The sequence below is a fragment of the Siphateles boraxobius genome, unplaced genomic scaffold (assembly GCF_051911475.1).
Source record: "Siphateles boraxobius isolate OS27281-9 unplaced genomic scaffold, OSU_SipBor_1 7, whole genome shotgun sequence".
Lineage (NCBI taxonomy): Eukaryota > Metazoa > Chordata > Actinopteri > Cypriniformes > Leuciscidae > Siphateles > Siphateles boraxobius.
The window spans coordinates 24,648,023-24,661,370 of NW_027509197.1; the positions used below are offsets into that span (position 1 = coordinate 24,648,023).

The window sequence follows — 13,348 nt, forward strand, 5'->3', positions numbered from 1 at the left end:
CACATATCTGAATTGTTGCTTAACCCAACCAGTGACCCTGCCATTTGCAATCTCCCCCCCTCTGCCCAGATTCACCAGTGCACGATCCCCCTCGGAGGTAGGCGATACAGGGTGTGTCAAAAAGAGCCACCAGAACCAAACAAGAAACCTGTGATTCACAAATCTGAAGGCTCGCTCCGTGGCTGCTTACTCATCTGTTAAAAACAGAGTGATCTGGAAAGTTTGTATGGGAGGCCTTTTGACAGAGCCCTGCTGCTCTGTCAGTGCAGCACATGCTCTAGGCACTGGCATCCCCTATTGCCTTCCAGGTCATTGGGTAGCCGCAGAGGGGGGTCTGCCCCAAGCCGCATGACAAGCCTCTGATTCGCAGCTGGATCCGTAACAAGGTATCATAGTAAATGAGTCGGTAAAACATCACTGAACTGAGGAGCGTGACAAATTGCCATGATATCATTTGTAATACTTAATGTGAATTGTGGAAGAAGGCGGTTCAGTAAGGACGGACTCTCTACCTCATCCAAAACTGAGATTACTACTAATGCGAGAAGGCAACGAATAAATAGTCTCGGCATTGTGATTTTACAGGTTGTAGGTGTTATGACCTTGACATGGGTTGTTTGTGACATGTTGCCCTGCTTTAAATTTAGGTTGGGCTCTTCATTATAAATGAACAGTGATAATGTCACAAATTGCTGCTGTCTTGAGTTAGGTCTTCACCGCAGCATAGCACAGCACTGTTTTGGCAGGTTTCAGAACCTCCTTACCCTCAAAAACAAAAAAAGGGAAACCCCAGAATCATAACTTTTGAAAGTCTCCTTTGCGTTGCTTGCCAGTTAAAAAAAGAGAAAATGTTAAAATTTCTCTAATATTTATTTTAAAAATATTAGATTTTATGTTTATCTGTTAAGTCATATCTTTTGTTTATTTTGTGCTTCTGATACTGTAGAATATTTAATCATTATTGTGTTAAAACCATTGCACTTTAATTGACTGAATTTTGTTTCGATATCATTATTAATCATAAAAGAAATCACACACACACACACACACACACACACACACACACACACACACACACACACACACACACACACACACACACACACACACACACACACACACACACACACACACACACACACACACACACACACACACACACACACACACACATATTCAGGTTTTATTTCAGAAATATTATTATTTTAACATTAACTTACATGTGTGTCTGAAAAAGTTATAATAAAAATAAATGTTCCTGGAAATCACAATAGATATCTTAGATCTAAATGTCATGGTTTCATACCAAATCCAATGACATTTCTGTGATGGGATGTACCCCTGGGTGAACAATGCCAACACTAGCAGAGCATTGATGGCACTCATAAGGAAGCTTTGTGATTTGCATTTGTTAGGCTCCATAAAAATACTTACATTTTTTATCATGTATTAAATTATTTTTTCTTATTTTTCTTTTATTTATTTCTGTTGTATCACTTACTCATTCTTGTTTCTTTAATAACATCAAAGATGAATAACCAAGTAACTTTTATGAACTAAACAGATTTGCAAGGACAATACTAATAAATCAAAACCGCAGAATTCACAGTATAAAATAACAGATACAGAGAACATTTGGCTTACTTGAAATGCCAGAGTTAGATTGTGACTTTCCATCCATCCATTTTGTCCATGTTTTTTTCTTTAATCTCCAGCTTCAGACTTGGCACTATTTCAAGATTTTCAATCAACCAGACATCCAAGACACCAAACCCTGCTGATTCATTGTCCATTTGTACCAGGGTAGACCAAAGAGAACAAAGGCGGTCAAGAGTTAGCCTACTATATGCATTCAATATATTCTAACATCAAATCATGACATTCAGCCATTATCCACTTTCCATGATTTACAGTGGCATCAAATAATGCTGGTGCTGCTGTATCAGATTTGGTATAGAAAGTGAAATGGTCTGATTATGATTTTGCCGCGTGCATATCTGAGCGACTTTCATCAGACGGCACAGACCCCCTTTTTGGGACAACCGAACTCTGGCTTCTTTCGGGGGCTCTGTGGTTCCTAGGGGAGACGAGAATAGAAGTCGTGGATCTTGCTGTGATCCAAAGAAAGTGTGCCAAATGCTATCAAAACTGGATTAACAGACGACAATTGAGGTTGATGAAAGGCTTTGAGCAAGAAAAAGGGAGTTTCCAAGTAACCCATCAAGGGAATTATTAATAAGTGTAGTATAAAGTATAAAACATATATCTTGATTCCACAGATGATAGGTAGGCCTATATCTTCTCTGACATTAAAAATAGACCGTTTTTATGTAGGAAGCCTGACATGGTTCGCTCACTTATTTTAGATTCGGATACAAAGGACTGTGCCACAGTTGTTGTTTTTTTCTTTTAGTATTTTTTGGCTCTTACAGAGTTCCTCTCCTGCAAGGAATGCTGTGCACAACCATCACATATACTGTATATAGTCAGAGAAAGGGTTTTTGAAACCTGACATTTCCTCAGAGTCCCCTGCTGACTTAATCATGGCAAATATTGCGTGTCATTTGTTTGCCACGCATGGACCTGGCTGATGGTAGTAGTAGTAATTCACCACCGCTGTGAGCTGGTTCCTGGAGTGCTCTACAGTCATAGTGTCTTGCACGTCAGCGCATAGACATGACAACCAGGATCATCACCAAACTGAGGCTTTGCTTGGACGGAATAACAGTTTACTAACTCAGTATACACTATATGCTAAAAAAATGTTTTAACAGTAGTGTGCTAAATTGTTTTAATGTGATATGTATTACATTTAGTGAGTGACATTCTATTATCATTATGGAAATAAACATTAAAATAAAAAACTAATTTTGCATTGAAATCCAGTTCTGTGAAACAAAAATTGCAATTCAGTGAGTTTAGGTAATGAGTCAACTTTTGTTTAAATTCAAGGTTCATTTTACTTAATGCACCACACTGTAAATGGAAGCTCAGTTTAATCCATTGCATTGGTATAATCCCACACATTGTGTTCTGGTTGAATGCTGCACATTATTGGCAAATGTAGTAGGCCATGGAGATTATTTTATTTACCATAATATGCACAGTATATACTGTATACTGCAGCAATAATATCATTAGTATGGCAGTATTTCCTGAACATTGTCTCCAAACATACATTAATGTCTACTATTCTAGACATGATCACATTAAAAGGTGGAGAAATAAAATATAAAAGGCTGAGTAAATGTTTAACAAGAAAAGAAAGAAAAAACATTAATATGGATTATTATTATTTACTAGAATATATGCATTTGCCTGCCACTTTAAATCAGAAAAGGGCGGTTCTTCATAGGCACCCATTTTTCTCTGGCCAATCAAAAGTCATTACTTTTACACATGGCAACGCAGGTAGCCAATAGGAATACCTCATGTGAGGAAGCAGAAGACATGGCGCTGCGCTTAGGACATGCCGCTAACAGAAGAGAATCTGTGCTGTAAGTTTGAACCTACTGGACATTTCTCTCCTCGTTGCATTATACGTTGTGTGTTAATGACACTGCTCGGTTTTAAGCTGCATTAGTAATGAAAAGGTGTCTCATATAAACAAGCGGAGAATATTAAAGGAGAACATGACTCCAATTTTATGAGTGTGACATTGACACATTTTTGGATGCTTTGACAAAAATAACAGTTTGTCTGTTTCTTTCTGATGAACTGTTTCGCCATAAAACGCCTAACATTACGTTGCCTTAAAGTCGAAGTTAATAATCCTCCATGTGTCTCGTTTGCTTATGTCTTACCAGATATGTGAATTGGTTGATGATATGAAAGCAACGTTACGTTCGTTATAGGTTAAGTGTCCAAAACTATTGGTCAATCGTACGTACTGTTTCCTAACCAGACAGACATGCAGAATGGAAAAATATCCCTGTTTCGTTACGTTATCATACGTTATCCAAAGCAAAAGAAATATTGTTTTGAATTGAATTTGAATTTGATTCTATAGTTATGTAAAAAGAAAGACAGCAAGGTGTCGAGTAACTTAGCGCTTAACTTAGCTTGTTGATACACCTGTCATCTGTTTGCGATCCAGATAGGCTGCCTGTAAATCATCCCGTTTAATAACGTTACACGACTATTTAAAATAAAAGATAAATACATGAACATGACATACTGGTACTACATTACCTGACAGTGCCTTCATTGCAATTTACATTCGAACTGTTTTAAGTCTCTCATTGTTCTAAAAAAGCAATTAAAAGAAAATGAAAAACGAGGATGCATGAAATTGATTAAGATTTATAATGTTACAAAATATTTCTATTTCAAATAAATGCTGTTCTTTTGAGATTTCTATTTATCAAAGTGGAAATTATAAAAAAGAAAATTATCATGGTTTCTACAAAAATATTAAGCAGCCCAACTGTTTTCAACATTGATAAATAATAATGAGAAATGTTTTTTGAGCAGCAAATCAACATATTAGAATAATTTCTGAGGGATCATGTGACACTGACTAGTAAAAGCTGCTGAAAATTCAGCTTTGCATCACATTAATAAATGACATAAATAATACATTACAGGAATAAATTACAAAAATATTTTAAAACATTATTGTTCATCACTGTTTTTACTGTATATCTGATCAAATAAATGCAGTGTGACTTCTTTCTTAAACATTAAAAAATAATCTTACAGACAGACCCCAAACTTTTGAGCAATAATGTACTGTATATGCATAAATATATATGTAATATTTCACAGCTCTCTCTTTATGTACACTGTACTTAAAATATTGAATTATTCTAGCCTATACCTTTTTGTATTCATTTATATCTTTATTGGAGTTGTCTGTGGTTAAGTCTAAAGAACGTACTGCATTATTATCGATGAATGCATTTATTTATTTTGTTTGTTGTAAGACACTTTTCAACATGTGAATAAAGTCCCAGTTTTGACTAGATAAATCTCTGAAAATGAAAAAATGACCATGCTTAAATGTTATTTTGATAGAATGTGTTCGCCATTCTTCAGACATGATGAATCAATGACTATTAAATTACATCACATTTTCTATGCTTAAGAAAATAAAAGTACGACAAGCTTGACTTGGGTATTTTAAACAACCAGTCAAAATCACTAAAGCAAATTAGTACTGTATTTCTACATGGTACATCTGTGTCTAATTCCTCTTGAGAGACTTTAATGAGGGACTTCAAACAGTTTAAATGTCAATTACAAAGAAGGCATGGTTTTAAGGTCCCAGTAATCTGTCCATATTGGGCATTGGTCATCAGGACATGGTGCCAGGTGGCTGTAATTCATAGCAGATGAATTTCCAGAGGCGCTCCACTGATGGGCCAGCTAATGTACAGTGTGAACTGTGACTGTCACGCCAGGGTTTGTCATATTTGCAGTTAGTATGTGAATATGTGGTGCGTCCAATGACAGTTTCGGTGCCTGAGGTCATCCAGGAGGATGTGTTTAACTCCGTTAATTAAACCAGCAGTTCATGTTTGTTATCCCTTGAAGACAAATCCATTTGTTCAGCTTCTCTAAAGGAATGCATTTCTCACACATTCACTGTTAAATTAGTTTGCCTGAGCACACATATAGAGGACCTGGATTATCATCAGCTTCCCATTTGTTTAAAAACTGTGAGCTGATGTGAGTGTTTTTTTTTCTCCTTCCACAAAAGCCACAAAGCAAACTGAGTTGGCTTGGAAGGAAATTTGAACACATGGCTAACTGCACGGGCTGGACCCAATTCCGAGGGCCCGTGAGCGGAATGTGTGTGTGTGTGTGTGTGTGTGCATGTTTTATGGAGACCCGAGAGCCACTGGCTTGGAAGCAGACTGGTATATGTCACAAACACCCTCATGTCAAAGATGCAACAGCATCCCAGAGGAAACATGGATTGACGCTATGAACTCGACAAGTGATGAAAGTAGCCTAGAGCTTGTCAATTACACTTCCCGAGCCTGGACCCTATAAGTTAATAGGCAGCTTCCCCTTTTGAGGCCTGCCAAGACTTTATAGTACTGGTTATAAAACCATGAAGTGTAATGTGCTACTATAACTTTTTCAATTAAGAGCAACTGTGCAAATGCCCTCGGATACCTGGAAGCAGGTTTTGTTAGCATAAATCAAAGGTGGCGTTCTAGATGCCTTCATTTAGGAAACATTTTTAATGAACTTCTCTTCGGGATCCAAGCTTGATGGGTTTTTTCTTATATAATAAGATTTTCACTTTTATTAAATGCTAAATGCCGTACCCTAAAATATCCCACTGTGCCCATCGCCATCAAGTTAATTGTTCATATTATTTGCTTTTAAACTACTGGATCAAATATACGTTTTTGTCCCGAGTTAGAATTTTATATCAACTGCGTTGGCAGCGCATGAAAGGGATAAATTAGGGTTGTTGTTGTTTCCTGTTCTAATATTCCTTGTGTGTGTGGAAGGACTGTGACATTTCCGAACAAAGTCAACAGGACAGGACAGATCATTTTAAATGTTCAAAGACGTCGGTCCCCCCTCATCTGGTGCCTTTTAGTGTAGGTGCAGCCTTTGGCATCCCATAGAAAAATAAATGAGTGCTGAGTAAATAGTGATGTGTTGACAACTCATTTCCACATTGATTGGTGCCGGTAACAGGAGCAGAGGTGTGTGGCCTTAATCCAATTACGAAAGAAAACCAGAGCCACACTGTAACGAAATTCTGCCTATACCGAGGACCGAGTAACCCGAAATATGGGTTAACCGGCTGACCCAGTGTGATCAAAGCAAGCCTGAGATTGTTTTAGTGTGGAATAAGTGTAATCTGTATTTATTTATGCCGCTCCCTCATAAAGTGTGTGAGGTTGTGAGACGTGTTTATTTGTCTCTGCACTTCACGTAACCAGAAAAAAAACAGATATCGTTTTTTGAGTCCGTCTTGCTCTCGCATTTCACATCAGTGCGTCAATATATCGGTCTATTACCTGTTGTTGACCCCCCTAAATTGGGCCTTTGAAATTTGTTACAGAGCATTAACTTAACACATGTTCTGGGGGAAAACAAAGGGGAGGTAACAGGATTGGGAGCCAGCTGAGTAAACTGAATGTTAGAGGGATGGCAGTTCGGAGCAGCGTTCTTGTCCCGGAGGTAACTGAGAAGGTCCATACGGCCAACAGATGGAGATTTGTGCTTCGAGTCCCCACCGACTCAAGCAAGTGCCTCTGCTCTTGCATTAAATGCTTTGATCAACGGAGGGTCTCGGCCAGAGAGCGGCTCCTCAGATAGGCCGTGGACTCGCATCTGTATAAACATGGCCTTTCAGGAATGTGTGAACAATGCAACAATAGAATCTTGTTCTTGAGCCAGACCCCTGGACTCGTGCGGTTCACCGATCGAGCTTGTGCTCGGATTGAATTAACAGTTTTGGGAATATTCACTGTTTTCAGACATAACAGCGATGCGATGTTGAAACTTTGCCTTTGATTCACACGAGTTTAAACGTGTGAGTGGCACGAAAATGATGAGAAACCTCATGGAGCCAGTTTGCTACAATTTAAATTCGTTTGACTTCGATACATAATTAACAGTAATATTAATTTGTTTTCTCCCAACTAATAGAAAAATGTGCAGTATTTTTTTTAAACTGTTATGACTAATGTTTACACAGCTCTTAAAATAGAGGTGATGTTTATAAGGAAACAAAAAGGTGTTACATCTGACGGCTGTTTTTGATTGTGTGCGTGACTAAACCGAACAGAACAATTATTTGAAAACATTTACTAAGAGTCCACTGACTCACTGCTTGCATCAGGTGAACTGGCTGCAGTGTGAGGTGTGCAGTGTGTTGGCTTGCATGATCTCCCTGCCACAGCGTCTGCCACGCTTAGTTCATCATACTCCAGGCAGAGCTCTGGAGAGACACCTGGACTGGGAGAGTCAAGCTGTGCCAAGATCAACCGTAATCAACATGCATTTTCTGTCTTATACATCATAATTGTTAACTTTAGTGCTGAGTTTATGGAATGCAGCTGAAGTAATTTTTGTAGTGGTTTAGATGCTCAGGTTTGTGGAAGCAGTTCTCTCTCAGTCCCCATGGTGTCAGTGTTTGCAACGTTTGATTATTGCCCTTTGGTCACGCACCAGGTAAGCAGTGCAGGCCCTGCAAGTCAATGAAAAGTTTCAGGCTCCTATTTTATTGACAAGAATACACTTATATTCTTTCATTGTTTTTGTTTTTCAGTGTGTATCTATAGTGTGTGTGTGTGTATATGAAAGAATATAAGTGTATTCTTGTCAATAAAATAGGAACCTGAAACTTTTCATTGACTTGCAGGGTATTTCTACGGTATAGGCAGAATTTTAATAAACAACAATTTAGTAAAAAAAAATAAAAAATATATATTATATATTTATTTAAAAATAAATAGTTGTTATATAATTTATTATTAGAAATTATATAACAATAAAATATGCATTTATAGTAATAGGCCTAGCCTAATAATAGAAACATATTAGATTAATATTAAGAAATAGCATTAACATAATAATTAATACAATTATTATTAGGAAAGTATAGTATTAACATTATAATTAATAAAAAAAGTATACAATTTATAATAGTAATATATTTGCATTTGTACAATGCGTTATACAATAAAATGTTACATATATTTAATTTTATTTCTACATCTAAACAACATAAAATGTCTAAGTAATAATAGTTATCCTTATCAAGAAAAATAGTTTACAAATTGGTGTGATATCAGTGATTTATTTTATAGCTTTAATTTAATATTGTTGATTTATTATTTTGAGGGTAATAAGCTCTAGTCTTGCCCTACAAATATATTGTTGTAGTATAAAGTACAACCATACATACATACCCCCCCCCCCCCCCCAATAAAAAATCATATATTTGAATAAGTGCATGGCTGATATATCCCAAACCTAAATCTACTATCTCTCCATCTAAATCACTAGAGGCAGTTTATTTTATGTAGATACATGGATCTTAAGTTCTAATTTAAAGGCCAGAGCAAACAGCACTTACAGTGAAATTAGTCTCCGGCGATGAAGCGTGCAATGAAATCATATCCATCCCTTTTTTAATGACTGAATGAAATATTAAAAGAACATAAGCAATAAGAGGAGAAATAATAATAGGAGCAGATTTCCCATGGTGCAGCACATGGAAATGGGGAGATAGGAGCCCTGAGGTTGGGCCGGGCTCCTTCTCTCTGTGTCTGTGAGACTCCACCAAGCCAGCCAACGTTCCACCGTTTCTCATTAGCTTTGGAAATGAGCACGTCGTGGTTCAGGCTACGCAGCAGGAGGTTCGAGCCCTGCAATTGGCAGTGTTTGGAAGATAGGTGGCGCTGGAGATCCTAAATATGCCCTTGCTTGACCGGTCTTATAGCTTGGATATTAGAATAGTGTTTGTAGCTTATTTACAACCCGGGCAAGCTGTATACTCTCACAGCCTTTCAAAGTGCTTTGGACTTTTAAAACACCAGTTGTAGTTTATAAATGCTTTTGTAATTTTCATATTGGTTTAAGGCTCTTTCCCCACTGTGTTGGATGAATTATTGCAATCCCAAATTGAACATTTGGCTTATGTTGCTAGGAAGTTTGTTTATGGATTTGAATAAGTGATTAAATGTTAATTTTATAGTAACTGTTAAATGTCAAATTTAGGTTATTGGACTTCTCTTTTCATAACAGGCTTTTAATGCACTGGATGCGTGTTTTGTGGAGAACAAAGCTCCCGAGTCCTGCCTGTGAATTTCTTTATTTTTTTTCCTCAGGGAATCATTTCTGTTTAACACTGTTTTATCATACGAAAGTAACACAGTTCACAGAAATACTGTTCTGCCAAAATGTCTATATAAACATGCATAGTGTTGCTTAAATGGACACAATTTATTATTCCGAATTGTCTGTTTTTTAGTCAAGTAGTGTTTGTATGTAAAAAAAACAAAAACAAAAAAAAACATTATTTTTCTCATCCAATATGATTTGTTTCAGATTTTTCTTTCAGGAAAAAAAACACTAAAAGCTTATTCAAGCACTTTTATGAAATTACCCCTGTCTGTTTAAATAAGCAGATTAGTACTTTTTTTTCCTTTTTGCTATGAATGCAATGCTGTCTCTCCAATTTGATCTTCAAGGTTTGGCTGAAACTGATTTTTTTTCAGGTATTCACACGTCTGTGGGATTTGGAGAGAGTTAATCAGTTTTCTCTGCTTTCTGCAGACATGTGTTAGGAGAACGACAAACCTGAAAAAAACCTACTAATTATGGATATAACCCCCGCAATTATTACACCATACTTCCTCTTTCCTATTGCTACTCGTGTACTCGTGTCATTTAGCTTCACCTTCAGGGCTAGAAAGTAGTTTGTCTCAATGTCAGAAACTAGCTACTTTAGATGCTTATATTCGACAGAATTTGTACCGGCTAGGAATGTGCAAAATTACGTATTTTTATTTTTAAAAATGTTTAATCGGCTAGCCTAGTTCACCATTAGAAAGAAGCCCTGTATAATTAGGCCAGCCAGGTTCACCTTATCTTCATTGAATGCATTTTTATATGCAAGACATGGAACAGAAAGTGTCTTGTTTTTAAAAGTTGGACTGTTTTTAAATTGAAACCGCATCTTAAAAAAAAGTGCAAGATATAGGGGTTAAATTGAATTCAGATTAATTGGGACACTATTTTTCTCTTTATCTCAATGGCAAAATGTGTCCCAATTAACCTCAATTCACCCCTAATGCATTGACCGAATATGTCAAGCTGCGTAGCCTATTTAAAATGGTTAAAGTTAAATACTCAACTTTTCCAAAAGGGTTTCACAGCATTAAAAACAAAACAAAAAAACTAAATGTATAGTAGGTATATCCATAATACATACATATATATTCTGGGGATGGAACACTATGGTCAACCACTCATGTAAAAATTAGGGTTGTCACAATTTTAGTAGTCTGTACCAGTCCAATACCAGTAAAATTTCATGGTTCTTCCAATTTTGGTACCATAAAGCTATTGTAACTGTTTTATTTTAATAGTTTATTTTTTTAATTTTACTATTTGAAAACTATTAGATAAATTAAATTACTTGATTATAAATGCTTTTAATAAAAATGAGTAAACAACACATTACAACATTAGGCAAGGCAAGGTCACATTACAGGTCAGGTACAGAACAAGTGCAGGTCTATTGTACTTACACTGCAAGACTTGGTTGTAACTAATTAAACTTAAGAGCGCTCCCTTTATAATCAATGAAGCTGATATCACTTCAGTTCAGCCACAGCGCAAGCTCACTAAGTGAAAACTCATTATATTCTGCACAATGAATCTCTTCTATACACTTTATTTATACTTTGTTGGTTATAACAAATTGATTTATGAGCATTCAGACTCGAACTAAACACAATACACACTACAGGTACAAACTTTGCAGTATTGAGCGGATTCTGAATAACACATGTCTCTGATTGGCTATTGCATTTACACGCTCAACAAAAATGTCTGTGATTGGCTACAATGCTCAAGGCTGCAAAAACGTGTTGTAAATAGAAACGTTTGACGCTCTTCACAGCACGCTCACACAAATACTGGCACAGTGTTTGAAAACAGCCGCCTATCAGCGGGTACCGGATTGACCCGGTACTTGCTCAGAACTACAGAAACTGTAGGCTAGTACTGCAGAAAGCCAGGTATCTTCTATTTTTTTTTTTTTTTGTAGTATCGACGTTAGTATGACTTAAAATATATTTATTCAACCTAAACACAACCTATTCACATTGTCAGTTTTTGGGATTGACAACCTCATTTACTTACAGGTGTCTCGAAATGTTCCATTCGCACTACAACTTACAGTAGCGTCTTGAATAATGTCTGTATGAATATACAATGGGAGTCATGCCCGTATTCTCTTAGCAGCAACCATAGTGACAGTGACCAAAGTAATATCAACGAAGGAGACATCCATAAAACTTAAAAATCACTCCACTCCAATCAACCCTCGAGTTCATCTGTCAAATCTTTATTAAACGACAGCAGCTTTTATATCTGGGTGGAAAGTGGGGCATTTTAATTGCACTTAGAACACTCGAAAACGTGCAACACACGGTAGACATGCGTTTGTGCAACACAGAGTAGCTCTCTCGCACTTTATGACATTTTGATGTTTTTCGAGAATGCGGTTTTGAGTCCTGAAAATATACGGGTGCGAGTTTGGTTATAGAATGCGGTTCTGACCGAGCGGCCCCTTCCGCAACTGAACTGTGTATGAAAGTAAGTGTATTAGGGACTCAGGACTGACAAGTGACAAACGTATTCTATTGCTGTGTGAACGTTGCCCTATAGTAACTAATTAGCTAGTAGAATGTTGGACGACAAGCCAAGCATAACAACCCATCCCTAGGGCCCTAAAAGATTCTTGTACTCTGAAAGCTTTTAGCTTTTTTGAATAGATTTCATAACTACTGCTTTCTCAACTCTGTCCCTTCTGCCCTTCTGAAAGCTCTCTAGGTACAACGCCTGCTCCTGAAAATTCTTGTTCCATGTATCCTGTCCTTTTCCCAGAGGGATGAACTGGGCAAACAGCCTTTGGAGGTGGGAGCACGCAGGCAAGCGAGACCGTTTACTTGCGCCTCTTAATGTGGAGCGTGATGGGAGCCTGTTCACATCGCTGGGCCGACACTGCCCTGCTAGTGCTGCAGCTCATTAGAACAAGGCCAAGGTCCTGCCAAAACAGGAACTCGACCGAGCCAAAGACTCTCCTCTTCACCCCCCCCCCCCCCCCCCCCACCTCATCACACTCAAGAGAAAAATCTGTCCTCGTAGGACGCGTATGTACGCATCACTGACCCCCTTAAGATGCTAGTTTCCAGGCTCAGCTGCCTTTGGTTCGTTCGGTTACAGTTAGTGCCTCCCGAGTACACGCAATATTTGTTTGGTTAGTTTTTGTTTGTTTATTGTTTCCAGATGGCAGACCTCAACTTTGCCTGCGTGGCTTTCAAGTTCCCAGCGAGCGTTTTATAGTCTTGGCTGGGGTGCTTATCCTGTTTCCTAGACCCTGCTTTATGATTGCACTTTTTTTTTTTTTACCTCGAACCTGGTAACAACTGTCAAAAGCTGTCTGTGTTTTTCTACCGTGAAAAGGTGCAGTGTAGATTTGTTGTGACGCCACAAGGTTTACCCTAAGTTTAAGGGTCAGTTATGAAGGTAGTGTCCCATTCTCCGTAATTTAGTTCCATATTGGGAACCGGCCAAATTCCTTTGTTCGTGGAGGTGCAGTGAAATGTGGTCCTTTTGTTATGAGAAGGACTGATGAGGC

The 13,348-nt window shown here is 37.6% G+C and overlaps 1 protein-coding gene across 1 annotated transcript in view; it reads left to right on the forward strand.

Moving 5' to 3' along the window:
* Window positions 1-3,425: 3,425 nt before the first annotated feature.
* The window catches only part of clybl (citrate lyase beta like), a 66,185-nt gene continuing 56,262 nt past the window's right edge, over window positions 3,426-13,348 (forward strand). Inside the window, exon 1 of the mRNA XM_077215195.1 lies at window positions 3,426-3,497. Coding sequence (XP_077071310.1) covers window positions 3,451-3,497 — 47 coding nt within the window. The 5' untranslated portion in view covers window positions 3,426-3,450. The remainder of the gene's footprint in view (window positions 3,498-13,348) is intronic.